The sequence below is a fragment of the Oncorhynchus kisutch genome, linkage group LG16, assembly GCF_002021735.2.
Source record: "Oncorhynchus kisutch isolate 150728-3 linkage group LG16, Okis_V2, whole genome shotgun sequence".
NCBI classification, from domain to species: Eukaryota; Metazoa; Chordata; class Actinopteri; order Salmoniformes; family Salmonidae; genus Oncorhynchus; species Oncorhynchus kisutch.
The window spans coordinates 52,018,300-52,040,930 of NC_034189.2; the positions used below are offsets into that span (position 1 = coordinate 52,018,300).

At 44.0% G+C, this 22,631-nt stretch overlaps 1 protein-coding gene across 1 annotated transcript in view; it reads left to right on the forward strand.

Annotated features, from left to right (window-relative positions):
• Window positions 1-22,631, forward strand: part of LOC109886330 (uncharacterized) — a 76,328-nt gene that overhangs the window by 37,611 nt on the left and 16,086 nt on the right. The window contains exons 4-13 of the mRNA XM_031792918.1: window positions 1,192-1,361; window positions 4,069-4,247; window positions 4,980-5,133; window positions 6,673-6,814; window positions 13,304-13,473; window positions 15,616-15,794; window positions 16,690-16,843; window positions 18,267-18,408; window positions 20,199-20,368; window positions 22,451-22,629. Coding sequence (XP_031648778.1) covers window positions 1,192-1,361; window positions 4,069-4,247; window positions 4,980-5,133; window positions 6,673-6,814; window positions 13,304-13,473; window positions 15,616-15,794; window positions 16,690-16,843; window positions 18,267-18,408; window positions 20,199-20,368; window positions 22,451-22,629 — 1,639 coding nt within the window. The remainder of the gene's footprint in view (window positions 1-1,191; window positions 1,362-4,068; window positions 4,248-4,979; window positions 5,134-6,672; window positions 6,815-13,303; window positions 13,474-15,615; window positions 15,795-16,689; window positions 16,844-18,266; window positions 18,409-20,198; window positions 20,369-22,450; window positions 22,630-22,631) is intronic.

Sequence of the window (22,631 nt, forward strand, 5' to 3'; positions counted from 1 at the left end):
TTTGTTTTTTATGAATGTGCAAAAATGTGTGATTATGGTGTATTGTGTGTAGATTGCAGAGGGATTTTTAAAATTGAATCAATTTAAGAATAAGGCTGTAACATAACAAAATGTAGAAAAAAACAAGGGGTCTGAATACTTTCCAAAGGCACTGTATATACACACACCAGGTACTATATACTGTATATATACACACACCGGGTACTATATACTGTATATACACACACCAGGTACTATATACTGTATATATACACACACCAGGTACTATATACTGTATATATACACACACCAGGTACTATATACTGTATATATACACACACCGGGTACTATATACTGTATATACACACACCAGGTACTATATACTGTATATATACACACACCAGGTACTATATACTGTATATATACACACACCAGGTACTATATACTGTATATATACACACACCAGGTACTATATACTGTATATATACACACCAGGTACTATATACTGTATATATACACACACCAGGTACTATATACTGTATATATACACACACCAGGTACTATATACTGTATATATACACACCAGGTACTATATACTGTATATATACACACACCAGGTACTATATACTGTATATATACACACACCAGGTACTATATACTGTATATATACACACACCGGGTACTATATACTGTATATATACACACCAGGTACTATATACTGTATATATACACACCAGGTACTATATACTGTATATATACACACACCAGGTACTATATACTGTATATATACACACACCGGGTACTATATACTGTATATATACACACCATGTACTATATACTGTATACATACACACACCATGTACTATATACTGTATATATACACACACCAGGCTTTATATACTGTATATATACACACACCGGGTACTATATACTGTATATACACACACACCATGTACGATATACTATATATATATATACACACCATGTACGATATACTATATATATATACACAGTACACACCTTGTACTCTCCTTGTTGCAGGATTGGTAAAACACCTTGAAATACTCCAAGATTCATTTTTAATTTCAAGGCTTTTTCCCCCAGTAAATGCAGGTATTTTCATTCTATCACATCGTGTAGTAACAATATAATAAATTAGTTGAGTTGAATTGAATTGAATTGACCATATCATTCCTTTCTTGTTTGTCACAGAAAGGGGCCAAGGCGTGAGTGTCCAGACTATGTAACGGGCGGCCCCAACAGTTGTCACTTTGACAGCGGCCACACATCCATCTGGACCATATACTGCATGAACGTGATGGCCAGGACCTCCCACGGAGTGTTCAGCTCCAAGGACCACTGTCTGGAAGTGGCTGATATAGGTACAGGGAGATATAAATCACTGTCTGGGTGTGGCTGATGATATAGGTACAGGGTGATATAGTTCACTGTCTGGGTGTGGCTGATGATATAGGTACAGGGTGATATAGTTCACTGTCTGGGTGTGGCTGATGATATAGGTACAGGGTGATATAGTTCACTGTCTGGATGTGGCTGATATAGGTACAGGGTGATATAGACCACTGTCTGGATGTGGATGATATAGGTACAGGATGATATAGACCACTGTCTGGATGTGGATGATATAGGTACAGGGTGATATAGGCCACTGTCTGGATGTGGCTGATATAGATACAGGGTGATGTAGTCCACTGTCTGGATGTGGATGATTTAGGTACAGGTTCATATAGACCACTGTCTGGATGTGGAGGATATAGGTACAGGGTGATATAGACCCCTGTCTGGATGTGGAAGATATAGGTACAGGGTGATTTAGACCACTGTCTGGATGTTGCTGATACAGGTACAGGGTGATATTGACCACTGTCTGGATGTGAATGATATAGGTACAGGGTGATATAGACCACTGTCTGGATGTGGATGATTTAGGTACAGGGTGATATAGACCACTGTCTGAATGTGGATGATTTAGGTACAGGGTCATATAGACCACTGTCTGGATGTGGATGATGTAGGTACAGGGTGATATAGACCAGTGGTTCCCAAACTGGGTCAAATTTGGGTAGTACATCATCAGTTCCTCTTATCATGTTCGTCATTACATAACTTAGAGAGCTATTTATAACTTGTCAGAAATATCCAGCTCAACTAGCCCATGTTTGCTCTAGTTTATTTATATGTTTTTAGCCCATAGATATTGTTGTACTCAAATATAACATGAATACACATTAGACATGGCAAAATGAATACAATTGCAATAAAATTAGCTTAAAACTGCTTAATGTTCTTTGCACCCCATGACAAAATGTGTAGAATTACAGAAACCTGCAAAATTCTCTCCACCAACAAGAAGGGTGTGAACAGTTTGTGTCATGAACAGAGCTTGTGCCGTAGAAATAGATGATGCGCTTGCGTTTAAGAGCAGTTGGAGGCCACGGAAGGAGAGTTGTATGGCATTGAAGCTCGTCTGGAGGTTAGTTAACACAGTGTCCAAGGAGGGGCCAGAAGTATACAGAATGGTGTCGTCTGCGTAGAGGTGGATCAGAGAATCACCAGCAGCAAGAGCAACTGTCACGGTCGTCCTCCTCTTCATCTGAAGAGGAGAGGCGAGAAGGATCGGAGGACCAAAATGCGGCGTGATATGTGTTCATCATAAATTTTAATAAAGAAAACATTGAACACTGAAACACTATACAAAAACAGTAAACAAAATAACAACCGTGACGCTAATGAGAGCTGCGCTAAAACAAGCCATCAACATAGACATTCACCCACAAACAAACAGTGCAACCCAGTCTACCTAAGGATGATTCTCAATCAGAGACAACTAATGACACCTGCCTCTGATTGAGAACCATACTAGGCCGAGACATAGAAATACCCAAATCATAGAAAAACAAACATAGACTTCCCACCCCAACTCACGCCCTGACCATACTAAATAATGACAAAACAAAGGAAATAAAGGTCAGAACGTGACAGCAACATCATTGATGTATACAGAAAAGAGAGTCGGCCCGAAAATTGAACCCTGTGGCACACCTATAGAGACTGTCAGAGGTCCGGACAACAGGCCCTCCGATTTGACACACTGAATTCTATCAGAGAAGTAGTTGGTAAACCAGGCGAGGCAATCATTTGAGAAACCAAGGCTGTCGAGTCTGCCAATAAGAATGTTGTGATTGACAGAGTCGAAACCCTTGGCCAGGTCGATGAATACGGCTGTAGAGAATACGACTGCACAGTATATGTAATAGGGTGCTATTTCAGTACACTATAGTATATGTAATAGGGTGCTATTTCGGCTCAACCTATGACTGTTGTGTCTGATATTTGTGATGTCTCTTCCTGGCGTCGGCCACGCCTCCTCTCCCTGTTTGTGTGACGTCATCTCTTCCTCATTTCAACCCAGTCCAATGGGAGTTATTCCCCTCCCAGCAGGGTATATCTGATCCCATTAGAGACATTCTGTCCCTCTTACTTCTCCATCAGTGAGTGCACTCCCAAAGCCGATGGAAAGAGCACCCTGATTTGTGTGTGTGTGTGTTTGTGTGTGTGTGTGTGTGTGTGTTTGTGTACACGTGCATGTGAATGTTCAATACTCTATGCACATTGCAAACAGTCATCACTTGTGTCTACATTGTGCTTCTGTATACACAGAGAATAGTAACACATGTGAAGGAAAATAGAAGGGTTCCTCTCCAGGCTCTAGGCTTTTTCTCACGGTAACAATAGAGATGTGTCATTCAGAACCTATTCAGCTTCCCCTTCTTACTCTGAAACCCCTTCCAACTGGCCTTTCTACATGTTCATTATAAAAGATAACCCCATTCACGTACCATTACCTCAGCATGTTGCTTGTTGTCTCTGTTGTCCCTTCACATCCTGTTTGCTGTTCATTGTGTATTCTCCCCTCCCCCTGACTGCCAGCCTAGGTCTTTTCCTTTCACCATCCTCCCATCTCATTGTTTCTCTATTTACGTTCTAGCTCTTCTTCTCTCCCTGTGGAGCATACAACCATAACAAGCCCACGCCATGCAGTTTTCTTGTCTGTCTGTCTGTCTGCAGTGGAGACAGAGGCTCCGGTTAACTTGACCTACACCCTGTTGAACGAGACGGAGGAGGAAGCTGGCCGCACCGCCATGGTGTCCTGGGTTTACCCCAATCCCTCCCACATCCAGTACGGTTGGATCACCCTGGTCTTCGAGCTGCAGTACCGACGCATCGCCGAGCCCAACAACTGGAAGGTAGAGAGAGGGGGGGGGAGAGAGAGGGAGAGAGAGAGAGGGGGGAGAGAGAGGGGAAAAGAGAGAGGGGGGGGGGGTAGAGAGAGAGTGCGAGAGAGAGAGAGCGCACGAGAGGGAGGGAGGGAGAGGGGGAAATAGAGAGAGAGAGATGGAGAGGGACAGAGAGAGAGGGAGGGGTGTTGGTGCAGTGTTTATCATCACCATTTGAGGGTGTTAAGCGTGTGACGTGGAAAGCATGTCATGTCCGTGATTGATTCTTTAAGAGGAAGATGTGCTTATTTCACAGTTAAACCGGGAGTTTGTCTGTTACCCACGTTACGACCGATGATCCTGCCTCTTTGTCAGATGAGAGAAGAGAAAGAATAGAAACAAACAGAAACGCAGCAGCTCTCTATGGCTTCATGGTTTAGTCTGGTTGAACGGTGAAAGATCTTTTTTAAACAGTACCATATTATTTCAACAGCATCGGATTTTTTAAACTGTCACTTTAACCAGTATCACACTACTCATCACATTCTGTCACCTCTATCCCGTGTTGCTCAGTTGGTAGAGCATGGTGCTTGCAACGCCAGGGTTGTGGGTTTGATTCCCATGGGGGACCAGTATGAAAAATGTATGAAAATGTATGTACTCATTACTGTAAATTGCTCTGGATAAGAGCATCTGCTAAATGAAGTATGTGTACTGTTAACTGCTACTGACAGCTCACTATCGCCCCCTGTGTGTCTGCAGGTGAAGGGCTTGCTGAGAGAGCCTTGTCTGGAGCTGCTGGATCTGCCGGTAGGAGAGTACATTGTCAGGGTGAGATGCCGTTCCCGCAACAACGGCCTCTGGAGCAAGTGGAGCACCCCTGTCCTACTCTGCGTCCCAGTCAAATCTACCCCCGGTAGGGACTCTTAACTGTCTGATGATTCAGTTACTGTCAACTCCTAATATGAAGCATTAGGCTATAACATGACAAAATGTGGGGAAGGGGTCTGAATACTTTCTGAATGCACTGTTCGTGTGCCTCAAACACTGCCAAGCGCCTATGAATAGGAAACTGCCAATGTCATATCTATCTAAAGTACAGCACAGTGTCTGTACTGTTATATATGCCTGTCACATGTAGTCTATAAGGCCAGTTTCCAGAGTGGTCCTGTTTTCCTAGTAGGATTTGTGATTCTGAAAAAATCCTTTGGCAAGATTCTTTGCTTTTGTTTAATTTGCTGACTGACTGAGATTACTGGTCCATTAAGAAGTACAGTATGTAGTAATACTTCTCAGTGGACCAGTAATCTCAGTCAGTCATTAGACAATGGGTAGGTCAAGGCCTGTTCTCTCTAGTGACCTCACCTCATTATAAGTCTCTCAACAGATGTTACCTGGATGCACCTCCACAGCAGGGAGTGTGTGTGTGTGTGTGTGTGTGTGTGTGTGTGTGTGTGTGTGTGTGTGTGTGTGTGTGTGTGTGTGTGTGTGTGTGTGTGTGTGTGTGTGTGTGTGTGTGTGTGTGTGTGTGTGTGTGTGTGTGTGTGACAGTCAGTCTGTCACTACCATACTGCCTCAGAAACACTGTATTTCCTGACATAGGAAATACATAGAACATTAACTGTCAATTGAACAGCCTTATTCAAGACGGTCATGTTTATTAGCCTTATAAAACATATCATGGGTTAACCATTAAAGCAAAAGGTACTGTCTATACAATGTTTAAATCATAAGTGTCCATGTCACTGTAAGTTACATAATGTGCTTCTTCAGGGAAATAAATGGATTTAAACAGTAACTGTTTGTTCCAGTCAGCCTGAGTGTCACTGTTGGAGATGTAATCCTTCTCACGAGGTCCTGCTGTTTGATTTGGGGTTCAGTTCAGTTTCCTACCAGCTGCTGCTCTCAACAAGAGTCGTAAGACCAACCTGTATATTAGCTTCAACTTGTTTTTGGTGCAACTGGACCCCCCCTTCAGTGTGTGTGCTATGCTTTACAACTGTTTGTTTTCAAACATATGAGATCTCTGTTTCGAGTTCAATGACATAAGAAGAAAATAACACTAGTGTTCAAACTAGTTTGTATCACATGGGGTTGTTCCCGCATCACCATCCAGACAAACTCACCTCACCCTTTGTGAGCTTCTATAATGGTTAACGGATTAAGAGTTATTAGCGTTCACCCAAATGTCATGAACCTGGATTTGAGTTTCCCTGACAACCAAGGCACCTGAGAGGCCCGGTGAAATGTTAAGAGGCTGATGTTTTATAATATGGATTATTTTGATAGCTGAATGATTTTGGCATGTATTTCTTCATGTTTATAAATTGTTGATCCGTGTATTCACCAGAACAGTGCATAGAAAAATATATCAGTCTGTTAGAAAAGAAACGACAGTGAATGCAGATATCCATAGAGATGGTTAGAGTCATTAAGCTCTCGTTTTATCCCCCAGGTGCTGTTGCCGTGACGACCCGGCCCCACATCTACTACTGCCACTCGCCCAACATGGAGGTCTTCACCTGCTGGTGGCATCCCCTTGACCACAACTCCGAGAGTGACGACAACATCACCTACAGCCTCACCTACTCCTTAGAGTACATACTATTACTGTACAATGCATTTGTATTCAGACCCCTTGATCCACATTTTATTAAGTTACAGCCTTATTCTAAAATGGATTACATTTTTTAAAATCCTGCTCAATCTACACACAATACCCCATAATGACAAAGCGAAAAACACAGTTATTTTCAGGTCTCTCCAGAGATGATAGATCGGGTTCAGGTCCGGGATCTGGCTGGGCCTCTAAAGGACATTCAGAGACTTGTCCCCAAAGCCACTCCTGCATTGTGCTTAGGGTCGTTGTCTTGTTGGAAGGTGAATCTTTGTCCCGGTTTGAGGTCCTGAGTGCTCTGGAGCAGGTTTTCATCAAGGATCTCTCTGTACTTTGCTCTGTTCATCTTTCCCTCAATCCTGACTTGTCTCCCAGTCGCTGCCGCTGAAAAACATCCCCGCAGCATGATGCTGCCACCACCATGCTTCAGCGTAGGAGTGATGCCAGGTTTCCTCCAGACGTGACACATGTCATTCAAGGCCAAAGAGTTCAATCTTGGTTTCATCAGACCTGAGAATCTTGTTTCTTATGGTCTGAGTCCTTTATATGGCTTTTGGCAAACTCCAAGCAGACTGTCATGTGCCTTTTACTGTGGAGTGACTTCCGTCTGTCCACTCTACCATAAAGGCCTGATTGGTGGAGTGCTGCAGAGATGGTTGTCCTTCTGGAATTTTCTCCCATCTCCACAGAGGAACTCTGGAGCTCTTTCAGAGTAACCATTGGGTTCTTGGTCACCTCCCAGACCAAGGCCCTTCTACCGCGATTGCTCAGTTTGGCTGGGCGGACAGCTCTAGAAAAAGTCTTTGTGGTTCCATACTTCTTCCATTTCAGAACGATGGAGGCCATTGTGTTCTTGGGGACCTTCATTGCTGCATAACTGTTTTGGTACCCTTCCCCAGATCTGTGCCTCGACGCATTCCTGTCTCGAAGCTCTACAGACAACTCCTTAGACATCATGGCTTTTGCTCTGACATGCACTGGCAACTGTGGGACCTTATATAGACAGGTGTGTGCCTTTCCAAATCATGTCCAATCAATTGAATTTACCACAAGTGGACTCCAATCAAGTTGTAGAAACATCTCAAGGACGATCAATGGAAACAGGATGCACCTGAGCTCAATTTCGAGTCTCGTAGCAAAGGTTCTGAATACTTATGTTAATAAGGTATTTCTGTTTTGTTTTTTATGAATGTGCATATATTTGTGATTATGGTGTATTGTGTGTAGATTGCTGAGGGATTTTTTTATTTAAACAATTTAATAATAAGGCTGTAACGTAACAAAGTGTGGAAAAAGACAAGGGGTCTGAATACTTTCCGAAGGCACTGTATATACACACACCAGAGACTATATACTGTATATATACACACACCAGGTACTATATACTATATATATACACACCATGTACGATATACTATATACAGTGCCTTGCGAAAGTATTCGGCCCCCTTGAACTTTGCGAACTTTTGCCACATTTCAGGCTTCAAACATAAAGATATAAAACTGTATTTTTTTGTGAAGAATCAACAACAAGTGGGACACAATCATGAAGTGGAACGACATTTATTGGATATTTCAAACTTTTTTAACAAATCAAAAACTGAAAAATTGGGCGTGCAAAATTATTCAGCCCCTTTACTTTCAGTGCAGCAAACTCACTCCAGAAGTTCAGTGAGGATCTCTGAATGATCCAATGTTGACCTAAATGACTAATGATGATAAATACAATCCACCTGTGTGTAATCAAGTCTCCGTATGAATGCACCTGCACTGTGATAGTCTCAGAGGTCCGTTAAAAGCGCAGAGAGCATCATGAAGAACAAGGAACACACCAGGCAGGTCCGAGATACTGTTGTGAAGAAGTTTAAAGCCGGATTTGGATACAAAAAGATTCCAAGCTTTAAACATCCCAAGGAGCACTGTTTTTTTTAAATATTTTTTTATTTCACCTTTATTTAACCAGGTAGGCTAGTTGAGAACACCTTTATTTAACCAGGTAGGCTAGTTGAGAACAAGTTCTCATTTGCAACTGCGACCTGGCCAAGATAAAGCATAGCAGTGTGAGCAGACAACAAAAAGTTACACATGGAGTAAACAATTAACAAGTCAATAACACAGTAGAAAACAAAGGGGGGGTCTATATACAATGTGTGCAAAAGGCATGAGGAGGTAGGCAAATAATTACAATTTTGCAGATTAACACTGGAGTGATAAATGATCAGATGGTCATGTACAGGTAGAGATATTGGTGTGCAGAAGAGCAGAAAAGTAAATAAATAAAAACAGTATGGGGATGAGGTAGGTGAAAAGGGTGGGCTATTTACCAATAGACTATGTACAGCTGCAGCGATCGGTTAGCTGCTCAGATAGCTGATGTTTGAAGTTGGTGAGGGAGATAAAAGTCTCCAACTTCAGCGATTTTTGCAATTCGTTCCAGTCACAGGCAGCAGAGTACTGGAACGAAAGGCGGCCAAATGAGGTGTTGGCTTTAGGGATGATCAGTGAGATACACCTGCTGGAGCGCGTGCTACGGATGGGTGTTGCCATCGTGACCAGTGAGCTGAGATAAGGCGGAGCTTTACCTAGCATGGACTTGTAGATGACCTGGAGCCAGTGGGTCTGGCGACGAATATGTAGCGAGGGCCAGCCGACTAGAGCATACAAGTCGCAGTGGTGGGTGGTATAAGGTGCTTTAGTGACAAAACGGATGGCACTGTGATAGATTGCATCCAGTTTGCTGAGTAGAGTGTTGGAAGCCATTTTGTAGATGACATCGCCGAAGTCGAGGATCGGTAGGATAGTCAGTTTTACTAGGGTAAGCTTGGCGGCGTGAGTGAAGGAGGCTTTGTTGCGGAATTGATATGAGTCTGGAAGGAGAGTTTGCAGTCTAGCCAGACACCTAGGTACTTATAGACGTCCACATATTCTAGGTCGGAACCATCCAGGGTGGTGATGCTAGTCGGGCATGCAGGTGCAGGCAGTGACCGGTTGAAAAGCATGCATTTGGTTTTACTAGCGTTTAAGAGCAGTTGGAGGCCACAGAAGGAGTGTTGTATGGCATTGAAGCTTGTTTGGAGGTTAGATAGCACAGTGTCCAAAGACGGGCCGAAAGTATATAGAATGGTGTCGTCTGCGTAGAGGTGGATCAGGGAATCGCCCGCAGCAAGAGCAACATCATTGATATACACAGAGAAAAGAGTCGGCCCGAGAATTGAACCCTGTGGCACCCCCATAGAGACTGCCAGAGGACCGGACAGCATGCCCTCCGATTTGACACACTGAACTCTGTCTGCAAAGTAATTGGTGAACCAGGCAAGGCAGTCATCCGAAAAACCGAGGCTAATGAGTCTGCCGATAAGAATATGGTGATTGACAGAGTCGAAAGCCTTGGCAAGGTCGATGAAGACGGCTGCACAGTACTGTCTTTTATCGATGGCGGTTATGATATCGTTTAGTACCTTGAGTGTGGCTGAGGTGCACCCATGACCGGCTCGGAAACCAGATTGCACAGCGGAGAAGGTACGGTGGGATTCGAGATGGTCAGTGACCTGTTTGTTGACTTGGCTTTCGAAGATCTTAGATAGGCAGGGCAGGATGGATATAGGTCTGTAACAGTTTGGGTCCAGGGTGTCTCCCCCTTTGAAGAGGGGGATGACTGCGGCAGCTTTCCAATCCTTGGGGATCTCAGACGAGATGAAAGAGAGGTTGAACAGGCTGGTAATAGGGGTTGCGACAATGGTGGCAGATAGTTTCAGAAATAGAGGGTCCAGATTGTCAAGCCCAGCTGATTTGTACGGGTCCAGGTTTTGCAGCTCTTTCAGAACATCTGCTATCTGGATTTGGGTAAAGGAGAACCTGGAGAGGCTTGGGCGAGGAGCTGCGGGGGGGGGCGGAGCTGTTGGCCGAGGTTGAAGTAGCCAGGTGGAAGGCATGGCCAGCCGTTGAGAAATGCTTATTGAAGTTTTCGATAATCATGGATTTATCAGTGGTGACCGTGTTACCTAGCCTCAGTGCAGTGGGCAGCTGGGAGGAGGTGCTCTTGTTCTCCATGGACTTCACAGTGTCCCAGAACTTTTTGGAGTTGGAGCTACAGGATGCAAACTTCTGCCTGAAGAAGCTGACCTTAGCTTTCCTGACTGACTGCGTGTATTGGTTCCGGACTTCCCTGAACAGTTGCATATCACGGGGACTATTCGATGCTATTGCAGTCCGCCACTGGATGTTTTTGTGCTGGTCGAGGGCAGTCAGGTCTGGGGTGAACCAAGGGCTGTATCTGTTCTTAGTTCTGCATTTTTTGAACGGAGCATGCTTATCTAAAATGGTGAGGAAGTTACTTTTAAAGAATGACCAGGCATCCTCAACTGACGGGATGAGGTCAATGTCCTTCCAGGATACCTGGGCCAGGTCGATTAGAAAGGCCTGCTCACAGAAGTGTTTTAGGGAGCGTTTGACAGTGATGAGGGGTGGTCGTTTGACTGCGGCTCCGTAGCGGATACAGGCAATGAGGCAGTGATCGCTGAGATCCTGGTTGAAGACAGCGGAGGTGTATTTGGAGGGCCAGTTGGTCAGGATGACGTCTATGAGGGTGCCCTTGTTTACAGAGTTAGGGTTGTACCTGGTGGGTTCCTTGATGATTTGTGTGAGATTGAGGGCATCTAGCTTAGATTGTAGGACTGGCGGGGTGTTAAGCATATCCCAGTTTAGGTCACCCAACAGAACAAACTCTGAAGCTAGATGGGGGGCGATCAATTCACAAATGGTGTCCAGGGCACAGCTGGGAGCTGAGGGGCGTCGGTAGCAGGCGGCAACCGTGAGAGACTTATTTCTGGAGAGAGTAATTTTCAAAATTAGTAGTTCGAACTGTTTGGGTATGGACCTGGAAAGTATGACATTACTTTGCAGGCTATCTCTGCAGTAAACTGCAACTCCTCCCCCTTTGGCAGTTCTATCTTGACGGAAGATGTTATAGTTGGGTATGGAGATCTCTGAATTTTTGGTGGCCTTCCTGAGCCAGGATTCAGACACAGCAAGGACATCCGGGTTAGCAGAGTGTGCTAAAGCAGTGAGTAAGACAAACTTAGGGAGGAGGCTTCTGATGTTGACATGCATGAAACCAACTGTGCAAGCGATAATATTGAAATGGAAGGAGTATCAGACCACGGCAAATCTACCAAGACCTGGCCGTCCCTCTAAACTTTCAGCTCATACAAGGAGAAGACTGATCAGAGATGCAGCCAAGAGGCCCATGATCACTCTGGATGAACTGCAGAGATCTACAGCTGAGGTGGGAGACTCTGTCCATAGGACAACAATCAGTCATATATTGCACAAATCTGGCCTTTATGGAAGAGTGGCAAGAAGAAAGCCATTTCTTAAAGATATCCATAAAAAGTGTTGTTTAAAGTTTGCCACAAGCCACCTGGGAGACACACCAAACATGTGGAAGAAGGTGCTCTGGTCAGATGAAACCAAAACGCAACAATGCAAAACGTTATGTTTGGCGTAAAAGCAACACAGCTCATCACCCTGAACACACCATCCCCACTGTCAAACATGGTGGTGGCAGCATCATGGTTTGGGCCTGCTTTTCTTCAGCAGGGACAGGGAAGATGGTTAAAATTGATGGGAAGATGGATGGAGCCAAATACAGGACCATTCTGGAAGAAAACCTGATGGAGTCTGCAAAAGACCTGAGACTGGGACGGAGATTTGTCTTCCAACAAGACAATGATCCAAAACATAAAGCAAAATCTACAATGGAATGGTTCAAAAATAACCATATCCAGGTGTTAGAGACCAAGTCAAAGTCAAGACCTGAATCCAATCGAGAATCTGTGGAAAGAACTGAAAACTGCTGTTCACAAATGCTCTCCATCCAACCTCACTGAGCTCGAGCTGTTTTGCAAGGAGGAATGGGAAACAATTTCAGTATCTCGATGTGCAAAACTGATAGAGACATACCCCAAGCGACTTACAGCTGTAATCGCAGCAAAAGGTGGCGCTACAAAGTATTAACTTAAGGGGGCTGAATAATTTTGCACGCCCAATTTTTCCATTTTTGATTTGTTAAAAAAGTTTGAAATATCCAATAAATGTTGTTCCACTTCATGATTGTGTCCCACTTGTTGTTGATTCTTCACAAAAAAATACAGTTTTATATCTTTATGTTTGAAGCCTGAAATGTGGCAAAAGGTCGCAAAGTTCAAGGGGGCCGAATACTTTGCAAGGCACTGCATATACACAGTACACACCTTGTACTCTTCTTGTTGCAGTATTGGTAGAGGATAAAATCCTTTATTCGTTAAATAACTCCTTGAAATACTCTAAGATACATTTTTAATTTCAAGGCTTTTTCCCCCAGTAAATGCAGGTATTTTCATTCTATCACATCGTGTAGTAACAATATAATAAATTTGTTGAGTTGAATTGAATTGAATTGACCATATCATTCCTTTCTTGTTTGTCACAGAAAGGGGCCAAGGCGTGAGTGTCCAGACTATGTAACGGGCGGCCCCAACAGTTGTCACTTTGACAGCGGCCACACATCCATCTGGACCATATACTGCATGAACGTGATGGCCAGGACCTCCCACGGAGTGTTCAGCTCCAAGGACCACTGTCTGGACATGGCTGATATAGGTACAGGGAGATATAAATCACTGTCTGGGTGTGGCTGATGATTTAGGTACAGGGAGATATAGACCACTGTCTGGACGTGGCTGATATAGGTACAGGGAGAGATAAATCACTTTCTGGGTGTGGCTGATGATATAGGTACAGAGTGAAATAGACCACTGTCCAGATGTGGCTGATATAGGTACAGGGTGATAATAGACCACTGTCTGGATGGGGCTGATATAGGTACAGGGTGATATAGTTCACTGTCAGGATGGGGCTGATATAGATACAGGGTGATATAGACCACTGTCTGGATGGGGCTGATATAGGTACAGGGTGATATAGACCACTGTCTGGATGTAGCTGATATAGGTACAGGGTGATATAGACCACTGTCTGGATGTGGATGATATAGGTACAGGATGATATAGACCACTGTCTGGATTTGGATGATATAGGTACAGTGTGATATAGACCAGTGGTTCCCAAACTGGGTCAAATTTGGGTAGTACATCATCAGTTCCTCTTATCATGTTCGTCATTACATAACTTAGAGAGCTATTTATAACTTGTCAGAAATATCCAGCTCAACTAGCCCATGTTTGCTCTAGTTTATTTTCTTAGTTTTTTAGCCCATAGATATTGTTGTATGTTTTTAGTCACTCAAATATAACATGAATACACATTAGACATGGCAAAATGAATATAATTGCAATAAAATTAGCTTTAAACTGCTAAATGTTCTTTGCACCCCATGACAAAATGTGTAGAATTACAGAAACCTGCAAAATTCTCTCCACCAACAAGAAGGGTGTGAACAGTTTGTGTCATGAACAGAGCTTGTGCCCATAGAAATAGATGATGCGCATGCGAGGGGTGGGGGGAGGGGAGGTGCAGGCTGTTCCCCAATGCTGGAATGGGGGAACGGTTTGGGAACCCCTGATATGGATCACCTGAGGGCTCCACTCAGTCTGGAACGGCATCCTGCTCCCGAGATCAAAAACCATCTGGCTAGTGATTTCTCTTGCCCCCCCCCCCCCCCCCCCCCCCCAAAAGAAGAAAACTGTCAAATCAGCAGCAATTCAGCTAAAATTGAGTTTAATTTAGGAATCTGCTCCCAAGTATTTACACAAATAAAGAAATAGAAATATGTGATGTTGTCTCAATGTAATCCATGTATGAAATTACTGTTCTTTTCAAATAAGATCTCTTTTGGGGCTTAGTTGTGGTCAATTTGCAGTGTAAAAATTATTATCATTATTTTCCAGCCCCTCAACCAATTAGCTCCAACAAAAGTTGCCCCGCAGCTGAATCAAGTTGCCCTAGATAGTGTGCTACGTTTGACCAGAACCTAAGGGGAATAGGGTGCTATTTCAGTACACTATAGTATATGGAATAGGGTGCTATTTCGGCTCAACCTATGACTGTTGTGTCTGATATTTGTGATGTCTCTTCCTGTGTGTCTGGCGTCGGCCACGCCTCCTCTCCCTGTTTGTGTGACGTCAGCTCCTCCTCATTTCAACACAGTCCAATGGGAGTTAGTCCCCTCCCAGCAGGGCACATCTAATCCCATCAGATACATTCTGTCCCCCTTACTTCTCCATCAGTGAGTGCACTCCCAAAGCCGATGGATAGAGCACCCTGATTTGTGTGTGTGTGTGTGTGTGTGTTTGTGTACACGTGCATGTGCATGTTCAATACTCTATGCACATTGCAAACAGTCATCACTTGTGTCTACATTGTGCTTCTGTATACACAGAGAATAGTAACACATGTGAAGGAAAATAGAAGGGTTCCTCTCCAGGCTCTAGGCTTTTTCTCACGGTAACAATAGAGATGTGTCATTCAGAACCTATTCAGCTTCCCCTTCTTACTCTGAAACCCCTTCCAACTGGCCTTTCTACATGTTCATTATAAAAGATAACCCCATTCATGTACCATTACCTCAGCATGTTGCTTGTTGTCTCTGTTGTCCCTCCACATCCTGTTTGCTGTTCATTGTGTATTCTCCCCTCCCCCTGACTGCCAGTCTAGGTCTTTTACTTTCACCATCCTCCCATCTCATTGTTTCTCTATTTACGTTCTAGCTCTTCTTCACTCCCTGTGAAGCATATAACCGTAACAAGCCCACGCCATGCAGTTTTCTTGTCTGTCTGTCTGCAGTGGAGACAGAGGCTCCGGTTAACTTGACCTACACCCTGTTGAACGAGACGGAGGAGGAAGCTGGCCGCACCGCCATGGTGTCCTGGGTTTACCCCAATCCCTCCCACATCCAGTACGGTTGGATCACCCTGGTCTTCGAGCTGCAGTACCGACGCATCGCCGAGCCCAACAACTGGAAGGTAGAGAGAGAGAGAGAGAGAGAGAGAGAGAGAGAGAGAGAGAGAGAGAGAGAGAGAGAGAGAGAGAGAGAGAGAGAGAGAGAGAGAGAGAGAGAGAGAGAGAGAGAGAGAGAGAGAGAGAGAGAGAGAGAGAGAGAGAGAGAGAGAGAGAGAGAGAGAGAGAGAGAGAGAGAGAGAGAGAGAGAGAGAGGTAGAGGTAGAGGGGGAAAGAGAGAGAGAGAGGTAGAGGGGGAAAGAGAGAGAGAGAGGTAGAGGGGGAAAGAGAGAGAGAGAGGTAGAGGGGGAAAGAGAGCGGGGGAAAGAGAGAGAGAGAGACAGAGGGACAGAGAGAGAGGGAGGGGTGTTGGTGCAGTGTTTATCATCACCATTTGAGGGTGTTAAGCGTGTGACGTGGAAAGCATGTCATGTCCTTGATTGATTCTTTAAGAGGAAGATGTGCTTATTTCACAGTTAAACCGGGAGTTTGTCTGTTACCCACGTTACGACCGATGATCCTGCCTCTTTGTCAGATGAGAGAAGAGAAAGAATAGAAACAAACAGAAACGCAGCAGCTCTCTATGGCTTCATGGTTTAGTCTGGTTGAACGGTGAAAGATATTTTTTAAACAGTACCATATTATTTCAACAGCATCGGATTTTTTAAACTGTCACTTTAACCAGTATCACACTACTCATCACCTTCTGTCACCTCTATCCCGTGTAGCTCAGTTGGTAGAGCATGGTGCTTGCAACGCCAGGGTTGTGGGTTTGATTCCCATGGGGGACCAGTATGAAAAATGTATGAAAATGTATGTACTCATTACTGTAAATTGCTCTGGATAAGAGCATCTGCTAAATGAAGTATGTGTACTGTAACTGCTACTGACAGCTCACTATCGCCCCCTGTGTGTCTCCAGGTGAAGGGCTTGCTGAGAGAGCCTTGTCTGGAGCTGCTGGATCTGCCGGTAGGAGAGTACATTGTCAGGGTGAGATGCCGTTCCCGCAACAACGGCCTCTGGAGCAAGTGGAGCACCCCTGTCCTACTCTGCGTCCCAGTCAAATCTACCCCCGGTAGGGACTCTTAACTGTCTGATGATTCAGTTACTGTCAACTCCTAATCTGAAGCTATAGGCTATAACATAACAAAATGTGGAAAAGGGGAAGGGGTCTGAATACTTTCTGAATGCACTGTTCGTGTGCCTCAAACACTGCCAAGCGCCTATGAATAGGAAACTGCCAATGTCATATCTATCTAAAGTACAGCACAGTGTCTGCACTGTTATATATGCCTGTCACATGTAGTCTATAAGGCCAGTTTCCAGAGTGGTCCTGTTTTCCTAGTAGGATTTGTGATTCTGAAAAAAATCCATTGACAAGATTCTTTGCTTTTGTTTAATTTGCTGACTGACTGAGATTACTGGTCCATTAAGAAGTACAGTATGTAGTAATACTTCTCAGTGGACCAGTAATCTCAGTCAGTCATTAGACAATGGGTAGGTCAAGACCTGTTCACTCTAGTGACCTCACCTCATTATAAGTCTCTCAACAGATGTTACCTGGATGCACATCCACAGCAGGGAGTGTGTGTGTGTGTGTGCCCCTCCTTCAGTGTGTGTGCTATGCTTTACAACTGTTTCAAACATATGAGATCTCTGTTTCGGGTTCAATGACATAAGAAGAAAATAACTTCACAAAACACTAGTGTTCAAACTAGTTTGTATCACATGGGGTTGTTCCCGCATCACCATCCAGACAAACTCACCTCACCCTTTGATGAGATTCTATAGTGGTGTAATGCCCGGGGTGTAGTGGAGGAAGAAGTCAGACACAGGAAACAGAGAGTTCAGAGTAGCGCTACTTCTTTAATCACCACACATTTGAAACGACGCCACTCAAACAAATGCCCCAAAACACAGGGGAACTAAACAGTCCCGAATAACACACGTACACGAACAACCGTGACTTACAGGCGTGTACACGAGTACACATAAAACAATCGCGCACACCCGGCAGGCGGGCCGGCTGGATAATAAAGCCCAGGTAATTAGCCTAACTAAACACAGGTGTAAATAATAAACAGACAAGGAGGGGGAGAAAATTATCAGTGGCAGCTAGTAGGCCGGTGACGATGACCGCCGAGCGCCACCCGAACAGGAAGGGGAGCCACCTTCGGTAGGAGTCGTGACAAATGGTTAACGGATTCACCATTTTTAGCGTTCACCCAAATGTCATGAAACCGGATTTGAGTTTCCCTGACAACCAGGGCACCTGAGAGGCCCGGTGAAATGTTAAGAGGCTGATGTTTTATAATATGGATTATTTTGATAGCTGAATGATTTTGGCATGTATTTCTTCATGTTTATAAATTGTTGAGCCGTGTATTCACCAGAACAGTGCATAGAAAAATATATCAGTCTGTTAGAAAAGAAACGACAGTGAATGCAGATATCCATAGAGATGGTTAGAGTCATTAACCTCTCGTTTTATCCCCCAGGTGTTGTTGCCGTGACGAACCAGCCCCACATCTACTACTGCCGCTCGCCCAACATGGAGGTCTTCACCTGCTGGTGGCATCCCCTTGACCACAACTCCGAGAGTGACGACAACATCACCTACAGCCTCACCTACTCCTTAGAGTACATACTATTACTGTACAATGCATTTGTATTCAGAACCCTTGATCCACATTTTATTAAGTTACAGCCTTATTCTAAAATGGATTTAAAAAAATTTAATCCTGCTCAATCTACACACAATACCCCATAATGACAAAGTGAAAACACAGCTATTTTCAGGTCTCTCCAGAGATGTTAGATCAGGTTCAGGTCTGGGATCTGGCTGGGCCTCTAAAGGACATTCAGAGACTTGTCCCCAAAGCCACTCCTGCATTGTGCTTAGGGTCGTTGTCTTGTTGGAAGGTGAATCTTTGTCCCGGTTTGAGGTCCTGAGTGCTCTGGAGCAGGTTTTCATAAAGGATCTCTCTGTACTTTGCTCTGTTCACCTTTCCCTCAATCCTGACTTGTCTCCCAGTCGCTGCCGCTGAAAAACATCCCAGCAGCATGATGCTGCCACCACCATGCTTCAGCGTAGGAGTGATGCCAGGTTTCCTCCAGACTTGACGCATGACATTCAGGCCAAAGAGTTCAATCTTGGTTTCATCAGACCAGAGAATCTTGTTTCTTATGGTCTGAGAGTCCTTTAGGTGCCTTTTGGCAAACTCCAAGCTGGCTGTCATGTGTCTTTTACGGTGGAGTGACTTCCGTCTGTCCACTCTACCATAAAGGCCTGATTGGTGGAGTGCTGCAGAGATGGTTATCCTTCTGGAAGGTTCTCCCATCTCCACAGAGGAACTCTGGAGCTCATTCAGAGTAACCATTGGGTTCTTGGTCACCTCCCAGACCAAGGCCCTTCTCCCCCGATTGCTCAGTTTGGCTGGGCGGCCAGCTCTAGAAAAAGTCTTTGTGGTTCCATACTTCTTCCATTTCAGAACGATGGAGGCCACTGTGTTCTTGGGGACCTTCATTGCTGCATAACTGTTTTGGTACCCTTCCCCAGATCTGTGCCTCGACGCATCCTGTCTCGAAGCTCTACAGACAATTCCTTAGACATCATGGCTTTTGCTCTGACATGCACTGGCAACTGTGGGACCTTATATAGACAGGTGTGCGCCTTTCCAAATCATGTCCAATCAATTGAATTTTTCACAAGTGGACTCCAATCAAGTTGTAGAAACATCTCAAGGACGATCAATGGAAACTGGATGCACCTGAGCTCAATTTCGAGTCTCGTAGCAAAGGGTCTGAATACTTATGTTAATAAGGTATTTCTGTTTTGTTTTTTATGAATGTGCATATATTTGTGATTATGGTGTATTGTGTGTAGATTGCTGAGGGATTTTTTTTATTTAATCAATTTAAGAACAAGGCTGTAACGTAACAAAATGTGGAAAAAGACAAGGGGTCTGAATACTTTCCAAAGGCACTGTATATACACACACCAGGTACTATATACTGTATATATACACACACCAGGTACTATATACTGTATATATACACACACCAGGTACTATATACTGTATATATACACACACCGGGTACTATATACTGTATACATACACACCAGGCTTTATATACTGTATATATACACACACCAGGTACTATATACTATATATATATACACACACCAGGCTTTATATACTGTATATATACACACACCAGGCTTTATATACTGTATATATATATACACACCATGTACGATATACTATATATATATATATATATATATATATATATATATATATATATATATATATATATATAGTGTAGTGTAGTGTAGTAACAATGTACTCTAAGAGACCATCTTCACTTAAATAAATGAGTTGAGATTAATTGAATTGACCATATCATTCCTTTGTTGTTTGTCACAGAAAGGGGCCGAGGCGTGAGTGTCCAGACTATGTAACGGGCGGCCCCAACAGTTGTCACTTTGACAGCGGCCACACATCCATCTGGACCATATACTGCATGAACGTGATGGCCAGGACCTCCCACGGAGTGTTCAGCTCCAAGGACCACTGTCTGGACGTGGCTGATATAGGTACAGCGAGATATAAATCACTGTCTGGGTGTGGCTGATGATATAGGTACAGGGTGATATAGTTCACTTTCTGGATGGGGCTGATATAGGTACAGGGTGATATAGTTCACTGTCAGGATGGGGCTGATATAGATACAGGGTGATATAGACCACTGTCCGGATGGGGCTGATATAGGTACAGGGTGATATAGACCACTGTCTGGATGTAGCTGATATAGGTACAGGGTGATATAGACCACTGTCTGGATGTGGATGATATAGGTACAGGATGATATAGACCACTGTCTGGATTTGGATGATATAGGTACAGTGTGATATAGACCAGTGGTTCCCAAACTGGGTCAAATTTGGGTAGTACATCATCAGTTCCTCTTATCATGTTCGTCATTACATAACTTAGAGAGCTATTTATAACTTATCAGAAATATCCAGCTCAACTAGCCCATGTTAGCTAAAGTTTATAGCCCATAGATATTGTTGTATGTTTTTAGTCACTGAAATATAACATGAATACACATTAGACATGGCAAAATTAATAGAATTGCAATAAAATTAGCTTTAAAACTGTTAAATGATCTTCTGACCCCATGACAAAATGTATAGAATTACAGAAACCTGCAAAATTCTCTCCACCAACAAGAAGGGTGTGAACAGTTTGTGTCATGAACAGAGCTTGTGCCCATAGAAATAGATGTGGTGCATGCGGGGGGGGGGGGTTGAGAACCCCTGATATGGATCACCTGGGGGCTCCACTCAGTCTGGAACGGCATCCTGCTCCATCCTGCCACCCCCCCCCCCCAAAAGAAGAAAACTTTCAAATCAGCAGCAATTCAGCTAAAATCTGCTCCCAAGTATTTACACAAATAAAGAAATAGAAATATGTGATGTTGTCTCAATGTAATCAATGTATGAAATTACTGTTCTTTTCAAATACGATCTCTTTTGGGGCTTAGTTGTGGTCAATTTGCAGTGTAAAAATTATTATCATTATTTTCCAGCCCCTCAACCAATTAGCTCCAACAAAAGTCGCCCTGCAGCTGAATCTAGTTGCCCTAGATAGTGTGCTACTTTTGACCAGAACCTAAGGGGAATAGGGTACTATTTCAGTACACTATATTATATGGAATAGAGTGCTATTTCAGTACACTATAGTATATGGAATAGGGTGCTATTTCAATATACTATAGTATATGGAATTGGGTGCTATTTCAGTACACTATAGTATATGGAATAGGGTGCTATTTCAGTACACTATAGTATATGGAATAGGGTTCTATTTCAGTACACTATAGTATATGGAATAGGGTGCTATTTCTGCTCAACCTATGACTGTTGTGTTAACCAACTGTTGTGTCTGATATTTGTGATGTCTCTTCCTGTGTGTCTGGCGTCGGCCACGCCTCCTCTCCCTGTTTGTGTGACGTCAGCTCCTCCTCATTTCAACTCAGTCCAATGGGAGTTAGTCCCCTCCCAGTAGGGCACATCTGATCCCATCAGATACATTCTGTCCCCCTTACTTCTCCATCAGTGAGTGCACTCCCAAAGCCGATGGATAGAGCACCCTGATTTGTGTGTGTGTGTGTGTGTGTGTACACGTGCATGTGCATGTGAATGTTCAATACTGTATGCGCATTGCAAACAGTCACCACTCATGTCTACATTGTGTATGCACAGAGAATAGTAACGCATGTGAAGGAAAATAGAAGGGTTCCTCTCCAGGCTCTAGGCTTTTTCTCACGGTAACAATAGAGATGTGTCATTCAGAACCTATTCAGCTTCCCCTTCTTACTCTGAAACCCCTTCAAACTGGCCTTTCTACATGTTCATTATAAAAGATAACCCCAGTTACGTACCATTACCTCAGCATGTTGCTTGCTGTCTCTGTTGTCCCTCCACATCCTGTTTGCTGTTCATTGTGTATTCACCGCTCCCCCTGACTGCCAGACTAGGCCTTTTCCTTTCACCATCCTCCTATCTCATTGTTTCTCTATTTATGTTCTAGCTCTTCTTCTCTCCCTGTGAAGCATACAACCATAACAAGCCCACGCCATGCAGTTTTCTTGTCTGTCTGTCTGTCTGCAGTGGAGACAGAGGCTCCGGTTAACTTGACCTACACCCTGTTGAACGAGACGGAGGAGGAAGCTGGCCGCACCGCCATGGTGTCCTGGGTTTACCCCAATCCCTCCCACATCCAGTACGGTTGGATCACCCTGGTCTTCGAGCTGCAGTACCGACGCATTGCCGAGCCCAACAACTGGAAGGT